This window comes from Calonectris borealis, chromosome 14, assembly GCF_964195595.1.
Source record: "Calonectris borealis chromosome 14, bCalBor7.hap1.2, whole genome shotgun sequence".
NCBI lineage: Eukaryota > Metazoa > Chordata > Aves > Procellariiformes > Procellariidae > Calonectris > Calonectris borealis.
Window position 1 is genome coordinate 4,019,884 of NC_134325.1, and position 14,225 is coordinate 4,034,108.

At 50.3% G+C, this 14,225-nt stretch overlaps 1 protein-coding gene across 1 annotated transcript in view; it reads left to right on the top strand.

Annotated features, from left to right (window-relative positions):
- The window catches only part of TSPAN32 (tetraspanin 32), a 32,658-nt gene that overhangs the window by 15,009 nt on the left and 3,424 nt on the right, over positions 1-14,225 (top strand). The window contains exons 5-7 of the mRNA XM_075163022.1: positions 10,041-10,142; positions 11,690-11,782; positions 13,400-13,483. Of these exons, the coding sequence (XP_075019123.1) occupies positions 10,041-10,142; positions 11,690-11,782; positions 13,400-13,483 (279 nt within the window). The remainder of the gene's footprint in view (positions 1-10,040; positions 10,143-11,689; positions 11,783-13,399; positions 13,484-14,225) is intronic.

The window sequence follows — 14,225 nt, forward strand, 5'->3', positions numbered from 1 at the left end:
CGGTAGATCCCGTCCTCTCCCTCCCCACGGGCGAGGTGCCCAACGCAGGCAGCGCTGCGAGCGGAGCCCTCCCCTCCCTCCGCAAGCCGGGAGGTGGGAGGTCCCTCCTCCGCCAAACCACAGCAGATGCTCTCAGTGGTTTAATCCTCTTGATCAAAAAAACCCATCAATCTGAATTTCCTTCATAAAGCAGACCCTTCTTACAGAAAATCATCTGAAATGGAAAAGCCCAATTGTCAGTTGAAAAATTGTTTGGATGGTTATTTTCAAGAGGCGGTAGATAGAAACGTCGTTTGAACACGATGAAAGCAAGATGCCCTTTCTGCCTTTGTGACTGCTTTAGAGACCTGTTTACAGTACTTCTTACAGAGAAGCTACGCGGGACAGGAGAAAAAAAAGAGTTATTTGTAAATATTCAATGTTGTCAGACATGGGCACTGTAAACAAAATGTGAATCTTCTCATTTCCCGTTCTTTTCTGCTTTTGTGACTTTCTGTAGCTCCTGAACAAATTCTTTCAGAAGGTTGCCATGTGTTTTAATTTCAAGTTACCTGCATCCCAGATAGACGCAGTGTCACCTGTCTTTATTCTTAAAATAACGTATACCAGACATGCAAAACTCATGAATCTGAGGTTTATCGTGCTTTACCCTAAAAGGTGGATCCCGCTGTTCAGCATCATAATTATTCTTGCTCTATTGACCCATCCATGTGGCCAATGAATGGGTTTTGTGAGGTCCAGGCCTCCTCTGTACTGTCTTCTCAGGCTGCTTTGCATCCATCTGTCTTCATTAAAGTACTTTTAATGAGGAACTAATAAACTACTTATTCCCAAAGTATGTTTGCTTGGTAGGTTCTGCAAAGAAAATGATGAACAAAACGGGGAAGAACCAATAAGTCGGAGTAACATCCCAGCTCCTCTCCCTGTCTTGCCAGTGTGTGTAATGCAGCCTTGCTGTTAGGGTCCACCCCCAGTTTACAAACACTTTGCCTCTTCCCCAATGGTGCCAACAGAAAAGGTGCTGCTGTCGCTTGCAGAGGTGTGAAAACTTCTCTGGGCAGCTCAGCTGCTCGGAGGAAAATCTGAAATGAAAATATTTGTAATCTGGAGGTTGTTGAAGGACTTCTCCTCCTGCTAGCTGTAGTGCCGAGCCATTCATGTTTCAGTATTTTCTAGCTCGGCTTGTTCCTGAGCCCGCTCCTCACCTGCTGCACCCAACACTCCTCCTTCATCTCTGGTCCCATCACGCTCTCAAGGGCTCCAGAAACACCCCAGCCCAGCCTCCAAGCCCCTGTGAAACTCTAATGTGCTCTTCTGCCTGGCCCGAATCACTCAAGAGAGTTGATCCCTTTCCACGTCCGACCTAGGGCAGCCAAGGGTCTCCACAAGGGTGAGGAGCACGTTTGGTTGCCCTCCCTATGGGCCATCTGGCCAAAATGTGGTCTTGGTGGGAAATGTGGTCTTGGTAGGAAAGTGTCACAAACCTGTCTGAGGTTCGACGGCGGTGGGGCAATCAAAGCGCATGGGAGAGCGACGGACAAGAGAGGGCAGGGAGGGTGACCTCTCCGTGAGCACCTTTGATGCATCAGCTGTGGTAACCATGGCAATGATGAGGTTTTCAGCCACGTTAGGAAGTCCTGATTCCTGAAGCCAAAGAGCTGAGTCTCGTTCTCCAAAGTTATTTTTATCGCAGCTCTTTTACCACAAACCGCTGCCTATTTAGGTGAGGTCTTTTAGTCATTCCCAGCGCAACCCAATGCAGCTGGGACCTGGGATGCGGAGAAGGATGTAGGAGAGACGTATGCCATATGGCATAGGCAGCCGTTTGTGGTGAGTAGTTGCCCATACTTCTGGCAAAAAGACCCGATTTCCCGCGTCCTTTGGATGAAGGAGTCGCTTGGATTTGTACTGGCTGTGATGATACGGCAATCTCTTAATTTTCAAACGGTCTCTCAAGTTGCTGGGTGATTTCAAAAGCAGGTTTCACCAGTGGCTTTTGGCTCCGCGTGCATAGAACAGCACAAGCCTCTTTGCGTTGCACTGCATGTACTCGGAGAACAAACGTGAGGATTCAGCTTTTTATGGGATGGGGAACAGAAACCACTTGTGCACACTCTGCTTCTCCTGCAGTCTTGCTCTGCTGGAAACTTTCTGCAGAGGAACCTGTATGCTCCCCCTCCTCATCCTGGGAAGGAGAAACAGAGAATTTTATGCTTTGTTAATGAGCGAGGTGATATCTTTTGAGGTGATGATTTTCTGACAGGTCCTGGGCTGCAAAGCTGGGATTAACAGTTGCAGCTGTTAAATAACGAGCATTGCTACACCTGGGCCGGTTCTTGAAAAGAGCAGCTTCTCCATTCCCTTCCCTGCCTGTGGGATCAGTGCTGGTCTCCTGCCTGCGGCTCTTCCACCTAACCAGCCCCTTCGCAAAGCCAGGCGCAGCGTTGCCTGGGTCCCCAGGAGGCGAATCCTGTCTTTGCGGCTCAAACCCAGCCCCTGCACGCGCGTGGCTCCTTTCTGCAGTACGCCAGGAGTCACCCAGCACCTCCCAGGTAATTTCTCAGGCGGGATTGTAGAGGTCCTTCCAGTGGCAAACCAATCTGTGGTTTTTTCTGTGTTTGTTTGTCGCTCCCGCTAGCGGTGGGGGCAAACCCTTACAGGGTCCAGTCCGTCTCTGAAGGCAATGTTTAAAGGCAGGCTTAAGTCCTCGGGATTTTAATGGGACTTAAACACAAGCTGAAGGTGTGTGTTCAGGTGCTTGCTGAAACCTAGACCCCAAGCATACAGGTAGTTTTCTTTTGTTTTCCGATTCAGTGGGGCTGGATCAGGATTGCAGCCGCTCACGGGGGTCTTTCAAGAGCATTTTCAAAAAGCAGTGATTTGCCTGCCAAAATACTGTCAATAATCCGATGTCCCCCTTGCTGTTATTCTGCCAGGCACAATCACTTTAAAGTAAGCACCGAGCTTTTCCTAGTCTCTGAAGTCTATGGAAAAAACAAAAAAAAGGAGGAAAACCCACCCCCTTCCTTAGTGCTTTTAAATATCATGACTCTTTCCGAGCGTTTATGTTCTCATCCCACAATATCGGCCTGCGAGACCCTGCTGTCCTTTGTCTGACGTGCCGCACAGGCATTCGCGCTCATGGGTTTTATAATTTATCGCTGCCCTGAGGCTGAACTCCCGCGGCCCCGTTTCTGCCGCTTTCTGTGGTGGAGCGTTAGCTGGAGCTCCCGTCTCCAGCTGCGGTACCCGAGGCCACTCGGATGGTTGCTGTCACCGTGGCACATCCAACCTTGCCGTGGCTGTAGGATGCTCACCGCAGCGGGGCAGCCACCGCCGGCTCCGAGGTGACAGTGCTGCCCTGGGGTTAGCTTTATTGCTGTTACAACTTTTTTTTTAAGCTAAAACTCTCTTTTCAGTGTTTTTCAATACTTTCTTTGGGAAGCAGTCTTGCCTGGCAGTGGTTTCAAGTACTACGGGTGAGGGAGGGGGGATGACTGAGATAATTTAACCACGGCGTTGAGAGGTTCATAAATTGCGGGGTCGTGTGTCTGAATGACGGGAGCACAAAGGATCGGTGCGGGCCCTCGGCAGCATGCTGGGTTTGCAGTTCTGTTATAAAACGGACTGAAATATTTAAAGCTTGTTTAAAAAAACCAACCACACAAAAAGCAAACAAAAAAAAAAAAACCCACCAAAACCCCAAGAGGGTTGATACGCTGAGGCTGGTGTTATTCACCAGGGATGCAGCCCCAGATCTGGAGGATTTAAGGGAAAAAAAACTTGTTGGTGTTGATTAACTGCTTGCCTGGGTTTTCTGTGCTTCCCCGTAAAGCATCTGGTGCTCTGCCACTGTCCCCAAGCGATGCTCCTGGCTGCATCTGAGTAGCACAAGAGGTGGTCTCGGGGGTTTATGGCTTGGCTGAGCCTGCGGCTGTGACATCCCCCTGCCCGCTGGCTGAGCGGGTTGTATAGCACCCATACAGCTAGACTTTTGCTGTTGTTTTGGGGCGTGGAGATGGGAAACGGGGAGGAGGTGAGCAATGTGACAGCGCAGCACTTTCTCCTGTTTTAAATGTTTTGCGCAAGGACCTGATGGAAGCGCTGGGGTCAGAGAGAAAGCTTTGTAAGGCTTCGCTTTTCCTGAATTTGTTGTTCACGATGGTTTTTGTTCTCTCTCCTTCTGTGTATTCACCCAGTGATGGACCAAAAGATGGTCAGGGGTTGCCTGGCCCTCTTCCAATACCAGAAAGTGGGGGGAAGTGCATGAGTTATTAAAAAAAATTATGTATGTGAATATATATAAAAATTTTTTTTTTTTTTTTAATATATATATACTGGAAAGAAAAGGTGAAAATCATTTAGCTAAAAGCCTCATCTGGATCTCGCTCTTCTCACATCAGCGGTCCCCAGTGACCACCAGCAGCAGTCAGAGGGGGAGCAGCACCTTCTTATCCTGTGCAGTTTTCCACGGGGGGCCTCAAAGGCCGCTTTGATTTGCAGCGCTGGCCGGATTTCTGCAGCTGGGATTGATTGGCTTCAGGAAGGCTGGAGGGGAGGGGAGCTGACATGTTAGTAAGGAAATATAAAGCTGCAGCAAGTTGTAATGAGTGTGGTGGATACGGCAACGAAGGCCCGGTCGAGCGTGGCGGGGGGAGCCCGTCTTGCGAGCGCCCGTGCGCTCGATCCACGTGGTGGGAGTTGCTCTGCAGCCTGGCTGAAGCACCCAGAGCATTTTTCCCTCTGTTCCACTGCAGTTGCATCGTTGCTTTACCCAAACCCAAGCAGTTGCGTCTGGCCCCCCCCCCCTTTCTGCCATGCTGTGAACGTGTGCGTTTCTGCACGCTGGGGAGGAAAGGGCAGACAGAGGTAGTGAAATGCAGAAGTGTGTTTCTTACTGGAGCAAGGAAGGATTTCGAGTGGGTCAACCACTTTGTTCCAGTTTCACATCTTAACTGGCTACCTTGCAGTTCACAGCTAAGCGAGCAGTCTGCGGTAGCCGCTGCTGAAGGGGTACGTCTGAGCGCTGCTAGTGAGTACGTCCCTCTCGGCGACGCTGAAAGAACACGAAGTGCTGAGGTGGCAGTTTCTTCCGAGGCTGCGGCGCGTGTGCTCGGTTGGGTACCTCGAAGAGACAAAGAGCCACCAGAGAGGAGGATCCTCCTTTTGCTTGCCATGCTTGCCTTCCTCCTCTGCCACGTCAAGAGCGTTCCTGTTAAGCAGAAAGGAGAGAGGTGGGCTTGTCTTTGAGACAATCTTGACATCTCCTTTCACTATGTTCTCCTTGAGCTCCAGCTCTTCTGGGAGATTTTTGGCTGACAACCGTTGCAAGGGTGGCTCACTGAGTAGGTCTCAGACTGTTCTTCTTGGTACGACTCTACATTAATTTTCCAACATACATCGAAGCGACTAGCTCAGGTTACCTAGGCACAGGTATTCACTGGCAGTGGGAGGGGGGTTCGTTGACACCTTTGGCTTGCAAAGGGATCAGGAACTGAAGGCTGACCTCCTCATCTGATCTGTCTGTTCCAAATTCAGTTACAGGTAAAAATTATCCTTGATAAATTACCCAAGTCAAAAATGTCCATTTTCCTCTTGAAGGAGGTAAGGCTGAAATTTGCTTTAGTTTCTAATAGCCAAGGGCAAGAACACTGATGGCTTAGAGTAAATGCCTTCCTGCAGTCATAAATTCTGCTTCTTGGGGGACAAAGGATTTAGAGGATGATAAGCAATCTCAAAATTCCTTCTTTCTTTTACTTTAAGTGAAAAATGCTACTCTATTGAGTCAGCTGGAGTCCGCCACATCCATCTCAGTGGTGATTTTCCATTTGTTGTATCCAACAACCCATCGATATCATCCCTAAATGAATGTTTCATTCAGGAATGCAGACAGAAGTGAGAGGCAGCAATTATTAGGCTAATTTAGATCTGGAACATTTCACCCAGCACCTTCCAGGAAAAAAATGACTGAAAGGTGTGACCTCCATATCACTTAACCTGGAGATTTTTCTTAAGCCAAAGCCCAACGGACACTTCATCTTCAGCTCAGTGGTTTTTACTGATGAGCATCGCGGGTGCAGTCTCCTTCCAAGGGAGAGCTTCATCCAGAAATACTCCTCGGGCAGTGGGTCACAGCATGTCACTAGGAACAGGAAAATCCACTTGACCAGAATGATGCTAATGGGGGGTGGGGGAGTGTAAGACTTTTGGAAAAGAAGCCCGGACAGACTTTCTCTTCTCCAGCTGTATTCATCCATTATGTGCTAACTACGGTCTGAGTTAAGGGATGGGGTACAGCTGTGGTCTCCTTGAAGCATGTGATTAACACTGTCAGCATAACCGCTAGAACTCAAAAGGCATCCTGTTGCTCAACCGTGAGAAAAAGCACCCTGATCACTTTTAATTTTTTTTTTCTCCAACACCCGGTGTAAGAAATAGAAAAAGAAAATTATTTTGAGGCAATGGAGTGAAAGTTGCCCGTCACTGGAGTGTGCGATGGGAATCTGTTGAGGATGGCACAAAGCAGTGCTGCAGTCTGGCTCTTCACTGTGTTATGTCCTAGATCAAAGGAAAATAGAGGGATGAACTTGCGTCTGCTGGATAAAATAGTGTTGCAAATAAAGATAGGTCATGAAACCACCTGGTGACTTTGTCTCATGCTTTCAGGTTTTATTTTTTACATCATTAGGCATGCATGAGTTAGCATGCCATTTTGGGCTGGATAGACGCTGCCGTGCATGACCGGTGCTTCAGAGCTCAGCTGCAGCTCTGAGCAGAAACATAACCCCATCCCAGGCGGAAAAGTTGCTAAGATGGTTCGTTAGTGCAATCTTTATTGCTCTTGTATGGTCTCCTTGTTAAACCAGACCTCTCGTATGCTCTGTGGCACAATCTCCTGCACAGAAAGAAACAGCCAGTGATAAATACTGAGATTTAGTACTTTATACCTACCTCTGAAATATTTAAATGAGAAAGCTCTCTGCAGTAATCTTTGAAAACAGACCGCCACCTTGTATGAAAACAGCAATTTTCCCCTCCAAAATCAAATGATCCTAGAAAAAATCAGAAAGATGATGTGGAGGAACTACAGTCAATTCACTCTTTTAAAAAATGGTTTTGTAGTTTGATATTCCCTTACCAGGACTTGAATAGTGTGTTCAGATAATAGCTGGATAGGAATGCTAGATATAGTTGCTAGATAGAAATGCTGAGAAGGACTAATCAGCAGATTGTACTCTTAGGCTTGCCCAGACACACATTCTAAAAGGAAATTATTGCTCTAAAACACTTTACGCTTAATCCTTTGTGCTTTCAGTTCTTGACAGCTGCTTGACAAAATGAAAAAAATCAGTAAATAACTGAGAAGCCAGCTCACAAGCGAGCTCAGAAACAGGGTGCAATTGAAGTCTTTAGTAGTCGTTATGTACCTGGAGATTACCCTCATCATCATCGCCCCCACTGTAGTCGAGCTGGCTGTGAAACGGTGACTGCTCGTGGTTTCTTCCCTTACTGTTTCCAACAGTTGGAATAATTTTCTGCCATAGCTTTGTTATGGCAATCTTGTTCCTTCAATTCTTCCCTAGCCACTCTTTTCCTTCAAACAGCCTTAGTCTCCATGTTTAATGTTATTGCATAGTACCTAAAATAATGAGGAAGGTGCAAATGTGCACCATTGCATCAGGCAGGACCTCTCCTGGTCAAATCGATCCTCTCGTGGTTTCACGCAGCCGGCAGGACCTTGCCAATCTGGGACCTGCCGCAGGCTACGGGCAGCGGCCAGCAGCTGCCAACATCTGGGCAGCTCTCCTGCCCTCCTCCCGGGTTGCTCAGTGCAGCACGACCACCTGAGAAGCTACTGAGGAGGACATCGGCCTCAGTTGGGCCCTGAGGCTTATTATCGGGACAAAACGCTAATGAGCATTGACTTTCCTGCATAGTGGATTGGTTCTGGTGGTGTGGTCAGAGCCTGCTCTTCTGCTAGGGAGCCTGTGATGGTCTTTGCAGATGCAACATCACTGGACAAAGTTTCATCTTGCCTTGGTTTAAGTTGAATACAGTTGTAAAGTAAGCAGCCAGATCCAGCCCAAAACTCACTGCAGTCAGAGGAGCATTTTTGCCAGTTTTTATGAAGTTTTGGGGAATGTGCCCAGGCAAGGCAGAGGGCTTAAAACTACCTGTCTCAGCGTTTCCTGGCCCAGGGTTCAACAGACCTTTAATGTTAAACTTCTGGATTGCTTTCAACCCTTGAACCCTTGCTTGAACCTAGCAATTTGCTTGAACACCCCCCCCCTTCTTTTTTTTTTAAGTCACCAACATTTAGGCCTTTTGGAGGGAAGCTCAGCATCCTGAGCCTAATGATAAATATGAAAAGGCAAAAATTGCACATGCAGCACCATTGCCTTACCGAGATCCATATGTATGTTGTCACAACACAAGATAGTTTTTATTCCTACATCTTAGGGATATTCAAAAGGTAATAATCTCTTGGGTTAAGAAACCGGCTGTTCTGTTCTTCCTTCCTTCCTCAGCAACACGAGGCCCCAAGAGGAGGTCAAAAGATTATTCTTTTTTCATTATTCTTAATCCAATTCTTCAGTGGAAATGGATGCTCTTTTTATTGAATCCATTTATTTAATTGCTGCTGCTGGAAAGCTATTTCGTGGCCCACAAGAAGTTAGAAAAGCTTGGATGTTTTCCTTTCTGCTGGGGTTTAAGGTTTGCTCAGGGGAAGGATGGTGCACAAGTCTGCTAGAGATCTTGATCTGCTGCGCCCATCCCGCTCGATGCACCCTGATACGGGGGGGGTGACAAAATGAGCATCCTCCCTCCTCGCCCGCGTGGGACAGCTCAGCGTCACGCACCTCGCTGCGGAGGATTTTTTCCTTGGCTCAGAATATCTGTGCCCTGTCCATCATCGAACCTCTCTCGTTAAAGCTGGGGTGCTCCTGCCTCACCGACTGATTGCTCCGTGACGGGTGACGGAGCGTCCTGGGGGGACAGCAGTTTGCTGCAGATGAGAAACCCCCAAACCCACTTATATATGTGGAAAATCTTCCCATGCGAGCCTTTAAACTCTATTCCTGGTGGCACGGAGCCGAGTGGGATACAACAGGCCTCGAATGACCTCGGTTTCACCCCCAAGCACACGGCGTTGGGTTTTTTTCCCCCCTAGAGTAATTTCCAAGCTCAGCCCCTTAAGACTGAGCTGAAAAGCCTCGCTGAGAGATGGCTCCGCTCCCGGAGCGCCCGTCCCTCCTCGCGGGGCCACCCGCTCCGTCTGTCTCGCCCATCGATTTTTCCCTCCCGAAAGCCGAGCGCTGCCCGCGGATCGATGCCGGTGAGGAAGCGAGGGAAAACGAAGGGAAGAAATAAGGTTTTTGACTCCAGGCGCTGAAGGCAATTGTCATATTTTTTCCCTTTGAAACCTGAGCAGGAGTTGGCTGGGATCTGTCAAGCTGCGAGTTCTCACACATTTGGTAAATATTTAGGGTCTGATTCACCACTGAATCATTCTGTTATTTTTTTGGCTCTATTTGAAGGAATTCCTCTGTCGCTGGGATAACGCCAGCCATCTGAGGTCCTCTCACCTTTTTATTTTAGCATCTCACGGCCATGTGTGCCTGTCCCGACAGTCACACATCGGGTCAGGGAGACCCTGCCATCCCTGCCTGGCATCCTTGGAGGCACGCTGATCACAGGCACCAGAGTTCTTCTCTGACCCTAAATCCAAAACTGGCCAAAAGCCCCAGCCATCAGCTGGTGAGACCCTGGTGTGATGCCAAAGGGACCACGCGTAGCAGAAGGTGGTACGCGTGCAGCGTCGCAGCCTCTCTCGTGGGACTCGCCATGCTGTGGGTGCCCCTTGGTGCCTGGTGGGTCGTACGCCAGCTCCTGCTGCTGCGTGGTGGTCGTTTAATAGCTGCACTACTTGCCTTGCTATACCTGGGAGACCTTCTGGGGGGATGCAAGAGGAGCACGTTTCCCTCCAGAGACGACCGCAGTCAGTGTTTTCCACCTACAGATCTCTGCTTTCATCGCAGGTGGAAGACAGCATGATGGATGTGTACGATCTTGTGTACGAGGAGGTGAGGAGGAACGCCTCCAGCTTCAGGAGGCACGAGCTGACTGCCATCCACGAAGCAGTAAGTTGTCTTTCAGCCTTAGCAGAAAACCTTGCCCTGGGGTATCTTCCCGATGGTTTCAGCATCCCGTGCTCTGCCTCGGGGATGCTGCAATGCCATTTTCCCTCAGGAACCGAGTCCTCCAGCCTGCTGAGAAGTCTGCTCCTCCCTTCCTACTCTTCCTTTCCCAGGTTTGACCAACTAGATTATCAACAGGAGGACAGGGCCACCTACCTCAGCATCACTCTGGTGCAAGATCTTCAAAGCTTTCGCACTGTAGCTGATATATATATCTCTATATTGTCTGTCTCAGCAGACCTTCTGCCGTGCTCCCTATCTGTGGTACGAGAAAGTGGATATACACCTCTCTGGTGTCCCCGGTCAGGGAGAGAGAGGCGGGGAATTCCACATTGTCCAAAAGTATTTGGACTTGTTATTTTAGTTTACCCTTGAGCCTATGGCTGAGGAGTACCGGAGGCTCCGTGACCTCTTGCGATGCTGGAGGCTGCTAGCAAGCTCCCCAAAGCCACCACCCGGGATGCTGTTGACAGAGGGGACTTCTCTGTAGCTCAGTAGGGTGGTTGCCCAGGGCACAGGGAGGACGCTTGCCCTCAAAGCCAGAGGAGGTGAGGGAGGATGTCCCCCGTGGTGAGAAACTCCCGAGTCCCCACTGAGTAAGGGAGATGCCGTCTCCTCGCGCAGCAAGGTCTGTTTGGGTAGTGAGGCCATGGCACGCAGCAGGGTGGGCGGGAAGGTCAGCTCCGCTCGCCTGTTTCCAGACACCTCCCATGCAACTCCCTTTATCCTTCTGTGTTTTCTTAAACCATGGTAACAGGTACTTTCCGAAGTTACTTTCATCTGTGCTTCTCAAAACACAGAAAAGAGCAAACGTTTCTCATTGCAACAGTGGTGGTGGCCCTCAGGGCCATGACCAGGCGTGGTGGTGCTTGCTCTGCAGGGTTGTGGAGCAGCACTCCCAGAGTCCCCTTGGCAAGGAGAACCAGGCACAATACCCAGCTTCATCAGTTGCTTATTTTAGCCACTTTAATTGATGGAGAAACAGTCCTTCTACTCTTTTTTTTTTTTCTTTTTTTTTTCTTTTTTTTTTTTCTTTTTTTTTTTTTTTCCCTTCTGCTAGAGCTCCGAGCTGGCCAGTTCACCCTGGCTGTAGGAAACCAGCTCCACAGCGGGTGTTGCTGGGGACCGCTCCCAGCCCATAACAAGCACTGGAAACATGAGTCTGTGCATCCCTGGGTTTTCCAGAGCAACCACTGTGAGAGCTGGTGTGACCACGGAGGGAGGGCTCAGCCCCAGCCCCAGGCAGCATTCCTGGAGGAGCACGGGCAAGTTTGGGGCCAGATCCATCCACCTCCTCTGAATTTAATCTCCATCGCTGCAGCTGTCGGTTCCGTACCCACGTGCTTCACTCCTTGCAGCCCCGGTTGTAGAGCCCTACCTGGGGCAGCAGGGAGGAAGGGCGGCCCATCGCCGACACCTCCCGCCGCAGCGGCTGGCGGCGAGGGGAACGTCCCGGCGTGTGGCTGGCAGACCTCTTCCCTCTCTTCCAGTTCCTGTGCTGCGGGAAGCGCTCTCCTTTTGGGGACACGGCCAACGTCGAGCGCAAGACGTGCCCCTCCGGCCAGGGGCGCGATGCGGGACAGGTAAGGGAAAGGTTTCTTCCACCCCAGAGTGGGGTTGTGCCGCTAGTCGCTCACTGGTGAAACCTCACTGGTGTTTAAGTGTTAATGAGAATTGTGGCTTTTTCATGGTTTGGGGTTGCTATGGCTTGGGGTTTGTTTTGTTGGGATTTTGCTGTTTCAATAAGGAGGCGTCTCACGCGCTGGAGGGGACCCAGTGGATCAGCAGGTCTCCAACCTGCAGATGTGGTTTCCTTCGCGGCTCTAGAAGAAAGCCTTTGAAATGCTCGTGTTTGTAGCCTGTCGCTTCCCTCCAGCTTCCTCCTCATCTCCTGCCTCTGCAGAGAGTGTGAGATATCACAGGCGCGTGTCTGAGCTCAAAAAACTGTTGGACTTTTCCACATGACGTTAATTGCTGAAGCTTAAAAAGTGTCCCACTAACAGCAAATGTGGAATTTGCTGTAATTCCTTTTTCCCAGGGCATTAAATAGGTATTAAAATGAGAAACTCATGAAGCAGGACGATGATGCCCAGCAGTAGCTTCACCAAGTACACTTCATTCCTCCTCTTTGCAGTGTCTCAGTGAGGCCGATGGAGAAGCCACCAGTATTAAACTGCCTCTGTGCTGAAGCTGCAACACAGATTTGCTCAGAGAGTATGAACTCTATTGTGTGATTATTTTTCTTCCACTGGAGTAGCCACATCAGCTGAAGTAGCCAAAGCCACCAGCACCGATATGTATGTTGTCCCTAGGAAAAACAAAACCGTGTTGCTACAGCTATACGAAAACGTTGTTAGGCGAATATGTCCAGCCCTAACGGGACGCCGTGATGCGCAGGCACGCGTCAGCTCGCGGGGCAGCGTTTCAGAGCGCTGCCTCTGGAAACGTCACATCTCGAAGCAGGGTCGAACTCTGGCTCAAAGAGCAGGAAGGGAGAGCAGAGCAAAACCGGGCACCGTAGGGGTGACTCTGTTCCCCGCCCCGCTAACGGTTTGCATTTCCTCCGGTAGCGAGCCGGGGGAGGTGGGTGGGAGGATGCATGTTGCGACCCGGGGAACTGCAGTTTGGTAGCTGCAGTACGCTCACTCTCTGGCTTTGAGCACTCTTACCTCACTCTGCAAATCACTTCATCAAGGGCATGCTCTCGCATTTTTGAAATGGCTCTCTTGGCTAACACCTCCTGGATTTCCGTGGGGCCGCTGGCGTGCTTAAGGCTAATGTATATTAATGCTTGCGACACTTTGCAAAATTGAGCAGTTCATTAATATCTTTGGGGAACGCATTTAGCATTATGCTTTTCCATCCTTTCATTTCCCTCTTTCCATTTTTCCAGCGGGTGGAAAGAAAAAACCTTGTGCGTGACCACACTTACCTGTGCGCGCACACATCCCCCACAGTCCGAAACGCACCCTACCGAGAAAATCGTAGCTGTATTGTAGTGATAGAAAATAAACCGCAGGTGTTTGTCTTCCCAAGTTGCAGCAAGGAAAAAGGAGCTGCCCGCAAAGCAGCCCAGCTGTGCAATGCTGCATCCCCCTCTTGCCTCCCTTTCTATCTGGGGTTGTGGCAAGTGCCGTTGGGGGGACGAAGCCCCCCACCGAGCTGCTGCTGTGCTGCAAGGGGTGTCTCTCTCCTCCCAGGACTGCCTGCGAGAGATCCAGGACTTCCTGAAGAAGCACATGGACTTTGTCTCCACGCTCCTGGGCATCGCCATCGGCTTCACGGTAGCTATGTCTGTTCCTTCGTGGTTTTGGCCCCGAGAGGCAGGCTCCAGCGGGGAAAGCGTATCCTACATTAGCCCCCAGAAGGCTAATGGATTTGGGGTGATTTGGGGTGATTTTGGTGACTGGCAGCAGAGAAACAAGCAGTGGTGGACTCCAGTGTGGAAATTAGGAAAGGGCCAGGACCTGCCTTGGCCAGGCTGATGGATGGAGGGGTTTTCCTGCAGGAATAGGCTCGCTGCACGGTTTTGCTGCCCGAACTAGGCACAGCAGCTGGGAGCGGGCTGCAGCAGAGTTTGCATTTCACCCACCCAGGCTTGCCTGCGCGTCTTCTCCCGCAAGCGAGAGGCCGTGTCACCTGGCGCAGGGCTTGCGGATCAGGTAGGAAGCCGGCAGCAATTGTGGAAAAGGAGATGGAGTAAAAGCTCCATATTTTCGGAAACTTGCTGCCTGTCCTTGCCCAGCGCTCGCTGGCTGCCTCCCAGCTCAGTCGCTTTGCGCGGCCGGAGCTGGAAGGTCTTGAAAGCTACTGAGCACCAGCAGTGGAGCTGGAGAGCTGTGCAGAAAGGGAAGGTCTCATCCTATTAATGACCACTAACGAACCCAGTAAGGTGCATTCGGGCAGCGGGTGGGTGAAGCACGGGCTCGTAAGGAGCAGGCTGCAAAGGAGAGGAGCAGAGGGTGTTGCCTGGGCTCCCGGGCACCGTCCTTGAAGGAGGATCTTGCAGAGGAGGGGTAGGATCGT